Source organism: Penaeus japonicus, unplaced genomic scaffold (genome assembly GCF_977035675.1).
Source record: "Penaeus japonicus unplaced genomic scaffold, GWHDUDI00000001_assembly GWHDUDI00000027, whole genome shotgun sequence".
NCBI lineage: Eukaryota > Metazoa > Arthropoda > Malacostraca > Decapoda > Penaeidae > Penaeus > Penaeus japonicus.
Window position 1 is genome coordinate 31112357 of NW_028234429.1, and position 17500 is coordinate 31129856.

Below are 17500 nucleotides of genomic sequence, written 5' to 3' on the forward strand. Positions count from 1 at the left end.
TATTTATTTTGTATGAGATTACTTTATGTAAGTATTCTGCAATTCTGCATTGTCTTTATATTGTCTTAAAGATATGTATCTGGATGAGTGAAGGATCCTTACGGGAAATGTCAGTTAAAAAACTTTAATATTATAGAAATACTGTATGTTTGCTGCCTACTTTTATAAGTACATGTTACAGTGCTAACTCAATGACATGGGAATAATCAGGGAACTTTTGCTGCTATGCTAGGATTAGTGTCAAGGTTGCCTGCTTGAGATGAACCTTAGTAGTACATAGAGGATGACTTCTCCCTCTTGTCTTTGATTCTGGACAAGCTGATTATTATTTTTAATTGAAATCATCAAATATAAGGACTTATCCCAAGTCTGATGGGCTCATGCTCAAAAACTTGCGTTTATGTTGCACACAGAAAAGAGGGCAGCCTCTATTGTCATGGCATTGATAGGTGCCATGTGGCATTAGGACCCACCCTTGGTATGCATAGGTGCCATGTAGTGTCATTGAGTTGAGTGCATGTTCCTCTGGCAAAGCATATGTTATCTGTTTTGCTGTGGGGTTTTAAGGTATTTTCTTTCTTTGATAATGACAAGGTTCTTTATTCTGGCAATGGTTCTTTCTTTTTATTTCCAACTTTGCTGAATGCTATTTATAGCTTCTCTTTATCCAATCTCCAGGGCCGCCTTGATATGATAGTGGGTCGCCCGTCTTTGTTTCCAGCTCCCAAAGCAACACAAACCTTTGTCTTCACATTCAGGTGGTGGGGAGACACGCGCCCTTGTGTGTTACGGTAAGGCCCTAGCTTTTGTCAGCCATCGTTAGTTTTTCCATCTGATTACTTAGAGCTAAACTAGTCAGCTTTAGTTTTAGGAATTTGAGGGAAGGAGATGGTATAGTTCATGATATACATATATATTTTTTGTAGATTTTATAAAGAGTCAGGTTTTCTGGATATACTTAAATTTCTAAGTAGCAGCACAGGGGAAGTCTGTCAGTTAAGATACTTTGCAATGAAAGATTTTCTGCTATGCAAGTTTATGTACTCTGAGTGAGCTATGTGCTTTTAAAAGAACATGAAGGTGATAAGCTGCTGTGGTAGTTTAGAGGTGTGCACCCCTGCTTGATGTCTCAGGACCACTAAACACCCATAGTATCTATGCTTCTTAGTGATAGACAGTGTGAACCAGTGTGAGACAAGGTTGTGTACTAGCTTCCTTACTTCACAGGATTTGTATGAACTCAGAGGTAGCTGAATAGATTAACCTCACATGTTCCTCTGGATATATTAAGACCTGTTTTTATGTCTTACCTCATTCCAGGCTTCCTCCAAACAAAAGCGAAGTAAGAATTGTTTATCACATAACATGCAGCCCTCGGTCCTTCCGCCAGTATCTTCTGGATGCTGGAAGCCTGCATGTGAGCCTCAGGATAGAAGGCTCTGGGAAGCTGCATGATATGGAGGAGGATCATCATTTAAACAACGAATTGCAGAATTTGAAAAAATCTGGAAATGAAACCCCCAGACAAAAGTTGCTGAGGAGGCAGCTGCGTCTCAAGAAAGGCTGGCAAGATGGGGATGTTGTTGGGAGCTTCATGTTGCCAGACATGAAGCTGAACACAAGAGGTGACTACGTCCGTGAGTGCAGGATAGTTGACTCTTCAGCTGATATTGTTGGCACAATTGTGGTGACATTAGTATTTCTTGAAGGCAGTCTGGATGACTTTCACCATCTGAAAATATCAAATGATGAAGAAACCTCACCAAATGACAAGAGCAATGAAACAAAACCCAAATCTCGTCCCTCTGGAATCCCAGTAAGGGATGCTCATACCAGTAAAATTCCCAAGAATGTCAATGAGGGATACAGACCCAGGAGTAGAAGCAGCAGCTTCAGAAGTTCTCCGAGGCCGAAGAGTGATCCGTTGAAGTCTCCCAGGAAACAGCCAGGAGAACACCTCTTCCAGGGTTACCAGGGGAAAGAGAATGAGGCCCCACCACGGATGAGGGAGGCCAAGGGGAGTCAGCCGGTGGAGAGCCAAGAGCCCCAGGTTGTGCTGCGGAGAGGGAGGGGTGAGAACCAGTCTCTCATCAGGGAACGGCCAGCAAGTTGGGGTCTGTATCCTCTGTTAAATGGGGCGGATCCATGTTCCTTAGTTGGTACGTTTTTGAGTTTTATGAGAGTGGTTCCTTTTTTCCGGGGGGGGTAGTCTACTGTGTTCCCTCTGTATTCTTTCTGTCTTTTACAGCCATCTCCTACCTGTGTGGATTCTCGTCCCAACTCCTCCATCACCATTCCAGAGGTGAAACTGGCCTAAACACCTGCACCTCTCCACAACGTTTTCATCTACTTGGTCTGCCTGATGTTCATACTCTCTTAGAAATAGCATTTTTTATTCAGTTTTCTCAATTTTATTTTTCCAGATCAAACATTTGAATTTTTCCAACTTCATATTCACTTTGCTAATGATAGAGAGGATGCAATATTTGGATTATTATGCAGTCTTACAAATTATTTCACTTTTTGCTAATTATAACATGAAGAAAAGGCTTGTGGAAAGATTGTTAATGACTGTTCACAAAAAAGAGAAAAAAAGGTGAATGGTGTCAACAATCGGTACCTATGACTATCAAAGACATTGGTGAACCAAGTAATCTTTTTTTTTTTCCGTGTTCTTCCCAAGCAGTCCAGTGAACAGAGGCTCCCATTGAGCAAGCCACTTGGAAATGCTATACCTTGTTCTCTTACAAACTTACAAATTTCCTCCTTCCTCTTCTCTTAAATATGTAGAATCAGATGCTTGATGTGTAGATACATATTTTATAGTGTAGATTAATGCTATTTTCCAAGGGATGTGATTTTTTCCTTTAATATTTTTGTTCTTGTGTTTATGTATATGCATTGTGGTGAACTTCACTGATCCCTTCAGGAGGAATGCAATGATTAACATGGAGAACCAATCACATCCCTGCTGTAGGTATTAGCAGTGTAATTAGTTATCATTACAGTTTATTTTGGTTTTCATTTGAAGCGTTTCTTTTACTAAAATTATGCTTCATTAGGTGAATGCATGCCGATATACCTTGATTTTCTTGGTCCCCACATTTAGATTATTGTTTCCATCCCTTGAACAAGTATGATTTGTTCACCCATGAATGATATAATATGAATTTTGAGCAAAGATGCTTTTCCAAAACAACTGATTCACACTTCTTTGATGTCAATTATTACCAAATGATATGTCAAATCCCATGTTTATATTCCAGAATCCGGAGCTGTGAAGAAGGAGGACCTTCCCATTCTCATGCAGGTCTTGGAGGGTAGATCGCCTAGCCTTGATCTCTCCAACCTTGACCCAGAAACGCAGAAGCTTCTCGAAGGACTCGACCTGTCCATGAGCTTCTCAGGAATCAGCACCACGTCTTCAGGGAGAAGCTTCTCCAGGGGTGAAACCTCGGGAAGGGAGAAACAGGGAGAGAAACCCAGGTCACAGGGGTTCTCCGTCTTCAAGGGGAATGAGCAGGATGGGATTAGCTTCTCAGGTGTGTCCATGACATCAGGAGTTTGGCCATTGGAGAGGGTGGAGGAGAGCCAGGCTAGCAAGACAGTGTTGCAAGAAAGGGCACAACCCCATGTAAGTCCAAGGGCCGCTAGGAGGCTCAGTCAAGCTGGAAGTGCTAAATCAAAGATACCAATGAGCCATGCGGGATCTAAGAGCCCAGGGACAGCATGCCGATCTTTGCTGTCGAGACCGAATGCAGACAGGTCCATTTCATCCATGACCAGGGAGGCTTCATTCACCTCAAAGGATGAAGAAGAACTTTCTGAAATTCAGGAAAATGGCCCTTTAGGGAGAAGGTCCTCTGATGGGCCATCGACAAGAAGGGGCTCTGAAGGTTTGTGTGTTTTGTCACTTATGGAGAGCTTGTACTATGATGTCCAAAAACAGCAACCTTTACCTTGGCCCTGCTAAATAGACTACAATCATGTCACTTAGTTTTCTCTATTTCTTCAAATTTGTACTATAACTTTGAACCTGTAGCAATACCTGAATAACCCTGAAATGCAGTTTTAATGTCATTGTCATGCAGCTAGCAGTGTTATTGTGAAGGTTGGTGCTTTGACTGTCATTGTACCATTAACTATTTTTAGTTTGAAAATCTTTTGGAGGGAGTGCAGAAATGAAGGCATAGGTTATGCCTTTTTTTTGTGTAAGAACCTAGTCTTTTCTACTGAGAAGACTTTCTCTGGTTGTATTAGCCCCTTGGCCATTTTGTTGGGGTCAAATCACTTTTTCCTTTTTGTTGAAATTATAACTTATTTATTCCTTCACTTATTGTCACCTTGTATACCAATTGCAGATTAGTATTACTTTGCTAATATATCACATGTAGACTCATACTTCATATCAAAAGTCTAGCAAATAATTGAAAACACACATCTTAGGATGCCCAACCAAGGCTGAACATCTTAAGATGTGGCCTGTCTCAGTTAAAAAAAGTTTGAATGATTTTATAATTTTGCCTTTATACGTATTTGAAATATCCATTAGCTTATACATATACATTTGTGTTGAATTGTAAATGCAGTTATTTACTTCATAGATAAAAGTATTGATTCTAAATTCTAATGGCTAAATGAACTCTTATGCAATTAGTTATTAACAATATTATTATAATTTTTTTTTTTTTTTTCAGAAGAGGGTTCAGTGTTGGTTGTAGATGTTGGCACACTGACTTTGGCTCCTTCACTTCTGCCGGCTAGACCACCTGATAAGCAGGAAAAGATTAGTGGTAAATATATAAGCATCTGATTACACGCACATGCACACGCACATGCACACGCACACGCACACGCACACGCACACGCACACGCACACGCACACGCACACGCACACGCACACGCACACTCTCTCTCTCTCTCTCTCTCTCTCTCTCTCTCTCTCTCTCTCTCTCTCTCTCTCTCTCTCTCTCTCTCTCTCTCTCTCTCTCTCTCTCTCACTCAATCTCTCTCTCTCTCTTCTCGTCTATATCTGGCTTTGGCTCTAATCTCTCTCTCTCTCTCTCTCTCTCTCTCTCTCTCTCTCTCTCTCTCTCTCTCTCTCTCTCTCTCCCTCCTCCTTCCCTCTCCCTCTCTCTCCCTCTCCCTCTCCCTCTCCCTCCCTCTCTCTCCCTCTGTCCTTCCCTCCCTCCCTCTCTCTCTCTCCCTCTCCTTCTTCCTCCCCCTCCCTCTCTCTCTCCCTTTCCTTCTTCCTCCCCCTCCCTCTCTCTCTCCCTCTCTCCCTCCCTCCCTCCCTCCCTCCCTCCCTCCCTCCCTCCCTCCCTCCCTCCCTCTCTCCCTCTCCTCCCTCTCTCTCCTCCCTCCCTCCCTTCCCACCCTCTCTCCCACTTTCTCTCTTCTCCCTACCTTCCTACCTCCCTCTCTCCCTCCCTCTCCTTCTTCTCCTTCCCTCTCTCTCTCCCTCCCTCCCTCCCTCCCTCCCTCCCCCCCTCCCTCCCTCCCTCCCTCCCTCCCTCCCTCCCTCCCTCTCTCCCTCTCTCCCTCCCTCCCACCCTTCCACCCTCTCTCCCACTTTCTCTCTATACACAAGACACATGCTCACCCACATGCAGTATTCTGAAGCATATTATTTGTGACTCCCTACCTTCCTTTCCCTCCCTCTCTCCCTCCCTCTCCTTCTTCTCCCTCCCTCCTCTCCCCCCTCCCTCCCTCCCTCCCCTCCCTCCCTCCCTCCCTCCCTCTCTCTCTCTCTCTCTCTCCTTCTCCCCGTCTTTCCCTGTCTCTCTCTCTCTCTCTCCCTCTCTCTCTCTCTCTCCCTCTCTCTCTCTCCCTCCCCCTCCTCCCTCCCTCCCTCTCTCCCTCCCTCCCTCCTCCCTCCCTCCCTCCCTCCCTCCCTCCCTCCCTCCCTCCCTCCCTCCCTCCCTCCCTCCCTCCCTCCCACCCTTCCACCCTCTCTCCCACTCTCCCACTTTCTCTCTATACACAAGACACATGCTCACCCACATGCAGTATTCTGAAGCATATTATTTGTGACTCCCTACCTTCCTTTCCCTCCCTCTCTCCCTCCCTCTCCTTCTTCTCCTTCCCTCTCTCCCCCTCCCTCCCTCCCTCCCTCCCTCCCTCCCTACCTTCCCTCCCTCCCTCCTCCCTCCCTCCCTCTCCCTCCCTCCCTCCCTCCCTCCCTCCCTCCCTCTCTCCCTCTCTCCCTCTCTCCCTCTCTCCCTCTCTCCCGCTCTCCCACTTTCTCTCTATACACAGACACATGCTCACACACATGCAATATTCTGAAGCATAATATTATTTGTGATTCATAAATGTGACAAAAATTACTCTGACATTTTTCCGTTTAGGTGTGAAGGTCATGCATCGTAGTCGAGTGTGTTACCTGACGACATTGGAGGTGAAGTTACCTGGGGTTGAGATACCCCCGGAATGGGACCTGTCGCAGACGTGTGCTTCAAGACAGTTGTTAGACAATGGTAGAGAATGCTGTGACTTGGGTTTCTGTTGTGGGACTATAACTTGTGAATTTCAAGAAATACTCTTAAACTTGCAGTATTAATTTCAAGAAATACCTTTTTTCATGAGGAATATATACTGTATGATTCAGATATTCCATTTATTAGGAAGTATATGAGCCCTCCTATTATATGCTTTTCAGAGATCAACTACAACATAAGGGAGGTGCTGAAGCTTCCTCCAGCACCAGCACTTGAGATCCTCAGAGGGCAGCTAGAAATAAGGTTAGTGCAGTGGCAACGAGGGTTTCTTTCTATCGTTGATTTGAATGGAAGCAACATTTACTGTGAGTGTAGTCATGTGTAGTGACTTGTTTGGGCTGAATGGACTTGAAGTGTGAGTGTTTGATTGTTTTCATTCCTGTGCTTTTGTTATTTAGAGCTTAGATTCATAATGGTTTGATAGATCTGTCTAAAAAAAAGGAGGGAGGATTGAAAATGGAGAAAGTGAATAAAATGCATATTTTGAGACTTTTATTTTATGATATTTTGAACACTGGTAAAGGATCCACCAGAAGTCTGCAAAACAAAACTTCATGTCTGCTGTAAGTCTTGAGGAAAACTGAAATTGAAACTTTGTTGATACAGTGCTAGACTTGGTAACTGTTTTGTTTTCTAACAGATCAGTGTGTCGGCGCCTTGGAGAGAGGGACAGTGAGGAGGTTGGCAGTGCCAGTGTCAGCATGATGGACTTGTGGCAGCTTAGTGGCTCAGAGGTGCAGGTGCCTCTCTTTCGCTCAGAAGTTCCAGATGGTAAAGATTCGCTGACCAAGAGACGGAAAGCCAAGAGGAAAGAGGAGGGAGATGTGAAGCAGTCTTATGCAAATTTAACCTTCACTGCCAGGCTGGGTCTTGCAGTTGGACAATCACATCATGCTGGGGAACTTGAAGAACCTTGGGAGCTCCATCATAGAAAAGGTTCACATGAAGTGGGATCCCATGTAGGACATCCTGATTCAAAACCAAGAGAAATTCCTTACCTCTCGAAACTGAGAGAGAAAGGATACACCCACGCACTCCCTTCCACACCTCCGCCGCACTCTGGCCCAAGGTCTCACAGAGATCCTGATGGTGAAGATAGAGAGGTAATACGGATCTTCAAACCCCGACCTGTTCCACCTGAGAGTTACGAACCCTTTCAGTCAGCTGTCTTCAACTCGATATACCTCCCGACTCATATGAGCCCGAGAGACAAAATTTACAATGGGTCTTGGCAACAACAGCCAAAGCAGCCGGGAAGAGTCGAGGTGGTTGACAACATCCTTAGTAGCCCTGTCCCTACCAAGGTCGTTAATGACGCTGGTTTCCGCATTTACCAGGGATCGTTTCTTGCCGGCATTAATGGACACGAGCCTCAGACTAACAACCAACCTATTGAGAGTGGGGGCGAATCTCCATGCATTAGAACCATTGGTGATTTCCATGCCGACTATATTGAGCATGCATTACTGAATCGGAGATCAAGTGCCGAGATGAAGCAGGAAGAGAAGAGAGGGTCCTGTAGGGTGCATCTAGAAATCCTGAAAGGTAGAAACCTCCCCTGGGTGGAAGGGACTGATGGAACCCTAAAACCACCAAGCTGCTACGTGAGAGCAACAATAGGGTCGCACAATATCCAAACAAACATATGCCTAGAAGCTGATAATCCCATGTGGAATTATGCAGCAGATGTACTACTGCCATATTCACAACTCTGTCAGGTGAGTCTTTTATTTCAGCACCTATAAATTCATGAAGAAACTTTGCAGATTAAAGGAAATGATAAGCAAGATCCAGTGAAAGGCTATGATAGATATTAAGAATAATTTTTCCACCATTTTCATATTGGTAGTCTGAGAGAGTAATATTTTTTATTCTTTTGGCCAGACTGATGGGAATCTGATACTGAAAGTCCACCACGGATCCTGGGATCAACCACCCTCGTTAGAAGATCCACTAATGGGATTTGTGTGTGTGGATGCAACTTCTATATGGAGTGGACATGTCTCCCTCTGTGGCTGGTACCCTTTGCTAGACCTACGAGGATGTGTCAGAGGGCACCTCAAAGTAAGTGGGATTTAATTGCTCTTGATAAATGCTGAATTGCATTTTTTTATTTACTCTTGAATTTTTAAATGTTGCACATATATAGAGCCACTTAAGAAATGTGGCTCAGAGGTGCAGGTGCCTCTCTTTCGCTCAGAAGTTCCAGATGGTAAAGATTCGCTGACCATAAAAATCATGTTTTTATGCTGTTAGCATAAAAATCAATACAAATTTTATATGACAACAGTTGAGGCACTACATGTAAATTTCCTTTTGTCACAGGTATCACTTACTCCTCATGAACCCCCTCAAGCTGGTGGTCCACCAAGGAAAGCTTGTTACTCTGTGAACCTGCATGAAAATGTTGGTCAGAAGGTGATGGCAGAAACTTACAGATCAGGGGCCACCTACTCTCAGCGCTCGGACAAGAGCGGTGACGCTGGCTTGAGGGAGAGTCAGAGTCATGTGGCAAGTGATTCAGAAAGTTCAAAAAGGGAATCATTGAAACCCTTGTCCCCAAATATTTTGCAGAAACATTCTCCCAAATCCCAAAGAAAAAAGTATAGCAGCGGCAGTGATGGAAGTGTTAGCGATGCCAGTAGTTCACCATACAAGAACGTTGAGTCATCATCTGTTTATTCCAAGTATTCTGTGATAAGTTCTGGGTCTGTTGTTGTTGACGGTGAGGTTCTGAATGATGTGTCTGGATTTCATGGGGGAGTGTCAGGTAAAAAGTCCTCTTCTCCACGTGAGACCTTGCATTCAACGACAGGTGTAGAAAATAGGACATCTTACGATAGAAAGTACTCAAGTATTCCAGTGTTTTCTCCCCACAAAGACTCAAATAAATTGGCAGATCAAGAAAATGAAAGAAGAAAGGCAAGTGATAACCTTCCAGAAGTCAGTTATAGAGAAAAGGAAAATAAAACTCCTAGTACATCTGTACATAGCCAGGGTTTTTGTCGGCACAAAGGAACAGTTATTGTCAAAGGTATAGCAACAGACTCTGATAAAGTGTCTGGTTCAGGAGCTGGATCCCGTGGAAGTGAGGATAGTGATCATGGTACACCAAAAATGGAGCGAAGAAAAGGTTCTATTTTGCTCAAAGATTCCCTAATAGTTTCTCACTTTAGAATGCAGAAAGAGGAAGACAGCAACAAAGAAACGGCTTCTCAGGAGAATATTCTGCCCACCCAAGTTCCTTCAAGCCCAAGGTTTGGAGATAAGGAAAGGACCAGTATGTCCAAGGAAGGCCATGAGTTGCAGTCACAACCTAGCCAGCCACCTGTTTCAACCTCAGGAACATCCACAACTGTAGATAAACCAAGTTCCTGTCTCAAAGTACCTGGCAGTCCATCATTAAGAGCCAAGCATGTTACCTTTGCTCACAAGCTGGTACAGCACCAAGATCGGGATGGTTCGAGTGACCAGAACCGGAGGCAGTCTGGTCTTACTCAGCAGTCTCAAGACTTGTACAGGACAGGCCACGAGACCTTTGGAAATGCAGGTATTGACAGGAATATCTTGGACTCTGAAAGCAGGCAGAAATCACCAAGAGGGCATGTCCCTACTGAGAGATCTGACTTGCAGGTTGTGCCATGTCGCGAGGGTGACACCCAGGTTGTCACCACAACTGTAAGTGCCCAGGGGAGCAGAAGTTACAGTGTAGTTTCAGGCTTTGACAGTAAGGGAATGATGGAAGCAAGGAAATCAAGGGACAACAGGTCAGATTTGATTATGGCCTTCTCATGGATGAATCAGAGCTCAGGGTCAGACACGCCTTGTGTATCCTTCATTGAACAAAGACAGAATGCAAAGGAAGGAGAATCTGTTGGGAAATCCCATCATGTCAATAACTCGGCAGATAACAAAGGCTCTCCAGACATGGGAAACCACACTGGAAGCCCACAAAAAAAGTCAAGAAAATTCAGAAATAGATTAGCGGCAAATTTTCACTTGAAATAGAGCAAATGCAGTTAAACTTCTCATTCTATTACTATCTTTAAACAAATTTCTAGATGCTAGTCTGCGGTATACTTCAAAATACTCATGCGTCATGACAGAGCATGACCCAAGTGCAATGAACATACTCAACAAATTATTGGTGGCCCTTTGTAGATGCCTGATGACTTCGTAAGTTGCAAATGAAGTATTAGAAATCTAGCACAATCCCTGTTCATGATTAATTTTCATGTATAGTATCAAAACCTGCTTAATGTGATCTCATTCAAAATACTGTCACAATCTGCACTCTGTAGATGTCTTCCTGATATGGCTTCGGTATTATGGTGCTTCTCATTCATCACTATTGTTCAAAATCAACATGTAGATGTCATATTTCTTCCATACTATGTACATAACATGTATAAAAAAATATGTATTAAAAGGCTATAACAAATTCATCAAAACTATTATTTTTTTATTACAGTATAGAGTTTACAACACTGAATTGTGGTATGGAAAATGTTTCATTCTATTGGTCTAGTTTTAATTTACACTTCCCTTTCCATATAAAAGTTATGAGGTACATCTGGGAGATGCTTGAAAAAACAAAATGCCTGTATATAGAGTTGCTACCAAAGGAATGGCAAAGAAAATAGCTTCATGTGTGTAGTGTAAACTTTAATTATTTCCACATAAATAAATGCAACAAGAAAACAAAAAATACTTGCATTCATCTTCCTTTCAAATTTTTGTTTGCACTTGACAAGTATGTATGAGACTTTGTTTCTGATTGACAACCATTGCTGGTACAAAACACATAATATCTTTTAGTATTTATTGTCTTACAATGCTGCAATCATTCCTAGGCAAGGCAGAACAGTCCACTTGGTACAATACCCAGTTTACATTAATAACTGATTCACTTAAAACTGGAGTCTAAATAAAAGAATTTACTTGAAAATAACTGTGTCCAGCATAGCACCAAGACACTGCACAATATTGGATGTCATGAGAATTTCAACCTTGTCCTCCAGATGCCGCTTGGGGTCTAACTTTCCTACGTTCTTGATGGCCAGCTGCTCTGGGGTCATTTTCTCTTCCTCTTCCAAACTCTGAAAGTATAGTAGGAATACATTAAATCCTATGGTTGTATTTAAATATGTAGAAAACAAACATATATAAAAATCTCTCTCTCCAGATTATCATCATACACTGCAAAAATCCAGCACGTGGGTATGCGTCAAAGTATTTGCACATAAACATACAAATACAGAATTGCATATGTATAAAGTATATAACATATGCACACTTCCATAGCCCATGTATGCCCATATTTACAGAAAAGAAAAAAAAATTCTTTACATTTTACCTTTCCGCCTGAACATGATTTTCAACTTCCTAATAAAATTAGAAGATTGAAATCTACCTGAATTATTTTTTTTTATTTTCTATGATCTTTTGAAAGCTACCCACCTCTCTTGTGTGATGGATGGGTACTGATTTTTATCACACAAAAAGCATTTATATGTGCCTTAACTCTGACTTCATTTACATATATATAAAAAAATATGTCAAAACATGAATAAAAAATACCAAAAGTATGTTCTAAGCCTCAAATACCTCCTTTATCTCTTATAAGGATGAGAGGATAGGGGTGACAGTAATGGAAAACGTATCAGTAAAAAGGCTAATAATACATAAATAAATGAATAAACAATAATAATAAATAAATGATGAACAGTGATACCAATCACCCTTATACTTTACCTTGTTATATGCTGTGGCCAGATTAAGTATCTCCTTAACTGTGTCCTCATTGAGGCTGCTGTGCTCATTGTAGTTCTGGAGAGTCAGGCCCTCCATCCATGACTTCTTGTGCAAATTGAGGAGCATCTGTTGTTCTCTGGAACAAGATTGAGACATTAGATTGGGGACTGAAGTGTTTATCAAGAGTGAAGTCAAGGTTCATCATAGTCAGGCAACTTGGGGCTTCGCGACGACTTGATAAACTCACCTTTCATTCATGCGGTATTTGATTGGGATGGAATAATAGTGACGGTTCAGTCCATGAATCAGGGCCTGGAATGGTGGAAAAAAACAAAGTGTTAACCAAGACTGCAGAGTCATCAATCCTTATCCTCTAGATGTAGCTACTAATTTATGAAGCAATAGAGATACCAATTTTATATTGAGGTCAAAGAGCAGGTGGAATTTCATTTAAACCAATACAAATCAAACACAGGTATATGCATTTCTCACACATACACAAACTAATTCATGCAATCACTCAAACAAACAGACATTTTCATTCTTACATTCATACACCCACCCACCCACCCACCCACCCACTCACTCACTCACTCACACACACACACAAGCCCACAACAACATCCACTCAATACATCTGAATTCGAGTTACCTGAATGGAAGGTTTTTGAAGATGTCCCAGATTTGAGGTGGTCTGTCTAGGCTCCTGCCCAAGAACCATCATGTTGGGATTAATTAATCTGAAGGCATCAATCACCACTTTACCTGAGGGGAGGAGACAGTTTAAAAATAAGAGAGAAAAAAAGTAAAAGGAACAGCTTAAATGCATTACTAAGATAGGATCAAGGTTTACGTAACCGAAAATTGGGTTTGAGTAATTATGAAAATTAGAGAGACCTGTATGCAAAATATTCTTATCAGTTTAAAGGAAACAGCAAAAGAAAAGTATTTTTCTGTCTTTATCTAAACAGTATCTACATACAAGTTGCATTCTAAGACTGTGAAGATAAGATAAGAAAATTGAAGCAACAGGACTTACTTCAGTGAATACATTTCAAAATATTACACGTCAAACTGCACAGCAAGACAAATCTGATCCAGTCTGTTTACAATTTATGATAAAAACGATTAGCCTCTATCACACAAACCACGCACCTTTAACTGACTGGATCGGATCGACTACCACAGCCACAGCTCTCTCTGACAGAGCCTCAAAACTCTGCTGGGTGTTGATATCGACTCCAGAGAGCCAGCAACCAAAACCTGGATGAGAGTGGTACCAGCCGACCACCATCTCTGGCCGGCCAACCTGCTTCAACATGTCCAACATCTTGGCCTGGAAAACTGGGTCTACAGCTTCTACTGATACTCCCTGGAAAAAAAGAAAGAGGAATTACTCTAAATTAACTCCTTTGTGATTACCATTAAATTATCTCATCTGAAAAACAGTATCTATTCTCTGGGTTTCAAATGAATTTATAACAGTAGCTAAAACTCTTTTCAAGCTTTATTACAAGCTTTATTACAAAGTTTTCTTATTCTGTATTCCTTTGTACATAAACCAGTTTGGGCTTCAACCACAAATGATTTAGTGAATAAATGGGAATCTGATATGAATGGTAACTGAGTTATTCCTAGTGGACTTTCAATCTTTCTTAAAAAAACTTAGTGGCTGACTACTCTTAATCCGTGGCCACATCACTAATATCCCCTCAGTCATCTTCATTTCATAAAATTTCCAATCTTCCCTCACTTCTAACCAGTATTCTGTACAACAACATTTGCAGCTATGGTTTACAAGCTGAACGTAATCATGACAATAAAAAATGTACTAACAGTTCCGCTCTGTGGCATAGCGAATACATCAATGACTCGGACAGTGTAGTCGTCCACAAACTCTCCCAGCATCAGCCCCATCACTTCCATGGGGACACCAGCTCTGCCGTGCTTCAACATCTTCAACAATGCCAGTGAAGAGATGTAAACCTGTCGACAGAAAAAGTACTTAGGGATACGAGGTCTTGACTGCTCTGGAAGGGTTAGCTAAAATGTAAAGAATTTGTTTGTATAAGATCTAAAAATAGGTTATTTTGCAATGTATTGTTTGAATCCTAGTGTCAGTATCCATGCTTGATTTGGTTCAAACAGAGGGACATCATCTACTTCAAATGATCTCTCATATCATCTAATGTACATGGCATAAAATACCAACTGTTCATGTATGGTACCAACTTACTTGTTCAGCAGTGTCAGGAACGGGGGCATCATTGGGTGGGGGTCCCTGGCCAAGGGCTGGTATGCCTCCTCCCAAGCGCAGAAGACGGTCCATGTCTTACTGCAAAAATAAATAATTATCAGCCATTTTGTGTTTTGACTCAAAAATTGATCTGGTAAATGTTACCAATCAACTCCAGTACCTTTGACATTGGACTTTTTCTCATAATCAGAGTACTGAGCTTCTTTTTTTTGTAGTATAACTATCAACTTTTCTGTTCAAGTTCACATGAAACCTGCTGTGATCTGTGATGGATGGCATACAATCATGTGCCTCTGTGACTTTAGGGTAAAGGCTAACAAACCACACCATTGATATTCTTGCAAAATAGATATTGGACGGTTCTATAAGTGATAAACCACAAGGAAAGTGCGCATGCTCTATTTTGTTGGATTTAACCCATTTGTAGCGGGGTGATTATTTGTTTAATGCTGCTCCCACTCTGAAGATAACAAGCACATGCAGCCTCCACGTGCGAGATCTCTCCTGACGTGGTGCCATAATATACCTCTCAGAGTACATTTCACCTACCCAATTCAACAAGGTGATGAGAGCAGTCAAGAAAAATGACATGACAGGACATCATCCAGCCAGAGTAAATTATTCCCATGACATGATATCGTGTGTAGAAAGCATGGAGTCCAGTAGGGAATGCATAGCTGCATTAGGAACATTTACCTTAAATTTTGAACATTTTAAAAATTCAATCAATTACTTAATCTCATAATCTATAAAAAGCAAGATTTTGTTGAACATGTAATCAGTGGAGTACGAAAGAGAGAGAGAGAGAGAGAGAGAGAGAGAGAGAGAGAGAGAGAGAGAGAGAGAGAGAGAGAGAGAGAGAGAGAGAGAGAGAGAGAGAGAGAGAGAGAGAGAGAGAGAGAGAGAGAGAGAGAGAGAGAGAGAGAGAGAGAGAGATAAAAAAACAAGCAAGCAGACCAGCCAGCTTGTACTGATATTTTGTTCTTATCCCGTTCCCGACAGGACCATATTGGCTTAAAACGACCAAAATTCTGGGACTTTCGAATGCATAAGCCTAACGCGTTGAGATTCTCGGCCGCACTAGCCGCGAGCCGGGCTGGACAAAATAACACGTCCCCGGCGTGTGGCCCAAAAACCACTAGACGTGATATCTAGTCACCCGTCGTTAACGGGTTAATTGATACAATCCTAATTTATGTAACAACTGAAACTATGTGGTTTTCCCTTAACTGTATCAATTATGATGGTTTACATTTCACTGACTCTGAAATCATGCCTTTTAGAATATCTATCATACTTTGGACAGTTCATTTACTGGTGGAAACTATATTAGGTCAAAAACATAAATCGATCTTGCAATCATTGTGATTCATCAGACAACAATACAATTTCTATTTATATGGCAACTTTTTTCTCAATGCCATAAATGAAACCTGAAGTGCTGGATTTACAGCGTTTGGTAATATACATCTGTGGATATTGGAAAGTGTGATGACTTTGGTTGCTGGTACAGTTTGTATTGTGTGACAAACTTTTACAAAAGATTGATGAATCTGTGAAAGCTCATAATGTGAAGGTGAAATAGCAACAACAGAAATGCCAAGTCGAAGAAATCACCAAAGAAAAAGTCTAAAGAGAACCTAATGTTTAGAGGTAAACTATGAACATAATGAACTAAGATAATTTTATTCATAGTCATAAATCCAGTAATACAAGTTCAAATTCCAACATTGTAAAAATAATCTGTTCATTCTATTTACCTGCAACAGTAAAATTGAACTATATACTATCAAAATCCCAGAATGGTAATCTCCCTCCTGCTGTTTCCTGATTTATCTAGAACTACTATCATTATAATAATGGTAATCATTTAGAAAAGGACTAAGTTGAAACAAGACAGTTCATGTAATGGTTATAGAGCAATTAAAATAACACTATAAAGTAAACAAGAAATAGTCAGCACAAAATAATAATAAATTTGCAATCACTTATGGAAGTTTACAGATCATCCACCAAGTTTATTCTGGCAAGAAAGAGTTTGTAGACGTTTCTTGGTAAATTACCAATCATGACAACTCGATTCTCTCAGACATGATCCAAAATCTCTCATGTAGTTTGCTGTGATTAGAATGAATCCAATGTTCATTTTTGATGCCAATCCTTAGCTTCAGATTAGCAAGCTCCCTTCGCAATCCAACACACTTATGGGACATATGGGATCTTTACTTCTTCTCTTCTTGACATATCATTTGCAGTTGACTCTGTGTCTAAAGGTGCACGTCATGAAAGGAATAATGAATTTTTGGTAAAGGTCAAGTTTTGGATAGCCTTAAGGTTCAAGGAAAATAGTACATATAGTCGATAGAATGAAAATTATAAGACAATTTTCATTCAAAGCACTTCCTCCGCAAATTGTTAATAAAGAAGTTATTCAGCAGATTTGATGCTCCAGCAATACATTTTTCTATGACATTCACAATGTTAATAGTATGATGTCAAGCTTACACTGACCTGCGGCATGTCAACTAGTTCATGTGTAACTATGCTATTGTAAAAACTATTAATTCTAGTTGAAAGTGTCTTTTCTTTTACTATTATATATTTCTTTCAATCTATTTCAAAAAGTTTAACATTTCAAACAATTTCTCATGATATTTTAACATAATTTTCATTAAACTGTGGATGTGCGTATTTGTTATCGGGCAATTTGACAGTTCCTCGTCTTTCATTCCTTGAGGACCGGCGGTGAGAGTCATTTTATTTCATTGTTATGTCGATTATCAGGCATTCTTCCATCAATATTGTGGCAAAAATGGAAAAAAGGGACATCAATTGCCCCAAGTGTTGAAATGAATCAAAAGTATTAACAGCAAGGCAATATCTATTGTTATTCAAGGTCCGCTCCCCTGGGGGTCCAGGAGTTAAGTAGGGGGTTAGTTAGGACACATGGTTAGAACGCAATATTTAAAGACCATGGGGGTCCAGAGGG

General features: G+C 41.2%; 2 protein-coding genes across 8 annotated transcripts in view; one reads left to right on the forward strand and one right to left on the reverse strand.

Moving 5' to 3' along the window:
- Positions 1-10951, forward strand: part of LOC122263338 (uncharacterized) — a 16225-nt gene extending 5274 nt beyond the window's left edge. Inside the window, exons 3-12 of one of the 6 annotated variants that reach the window (XM_086552870.1) lie at positions 679-791; positions 1321-2159; positions 2249-2353; positions 3267-3896; positions 4698-4793; positions 6351-6479; positions 6662-6743; positions 7141-8218; positions 8385-8564; positions 8826-10951. In XM_086552870.1, coding sequence (XP_086408996.1) covers positions 679-791; positions 1321-2159; positions 2249-2353; positions 3267-3896; positions 4698-4793; positions 6351-6479; positions 6662-6743; positions 7141-8218; positions 8385-8564; positions 8826-10508 — 4935 coding nt within the window. In that variant the 3' untranslated portion in view covers positions 10509-10951. The remainder of the gene's footprint in view (positions 1-678; positions 792-1320; positions 2160-2248; positions 2354-3266; positions 3897-4697; positions 4794-6350; positions 6480-6661; positions 6744-7140; positions 8219-8384; positions 8565-8825) is intronic. The other 5 variants (XM_086552871.1, XM_086552872.1, XM_043031731.2 and 2 more) reach the window with 5 other exon arrangements.
- Positions 10950-17500, reverse strand: part of Rpn11 (regulatory particle non-ATPase 11) — a 7640-nt gene continuing 1089 nt past the window's right edge. For both annotated transcript variants that reach the window (XM_086552873.1, XM_043031734.2), the window contains exons 2-8: positions 14491-14589; positions 14091-14240; positions 13410-13626; positions 12907-13019; positions 12502-12566; positions 12255-12390; positions 10950-11599 (exon numbers count right to left, since the gene is read on the reverse strand). In XM_086552873.1, the coding sequence (XP_086408999.1) occupies positions 11438-11599; positions 12255-12390; positions 12502-12566; positions 12907-13019; positions 13410-13626; positions 14091-14240; positions 14491-14583 (936 nt within the window). In that variant the 5' untranslated portion in view covers positions 14584-14589 and the 3' untranslated portion in view covers positions 10950-11437. The remainder of the gene's footprint in view (positions 11600-12254; positions 12391-12501; positions 12567-12906; positions 13020-13409; positions 13627-14090; positions 14241-14490; positions 14590-17500) is intronic.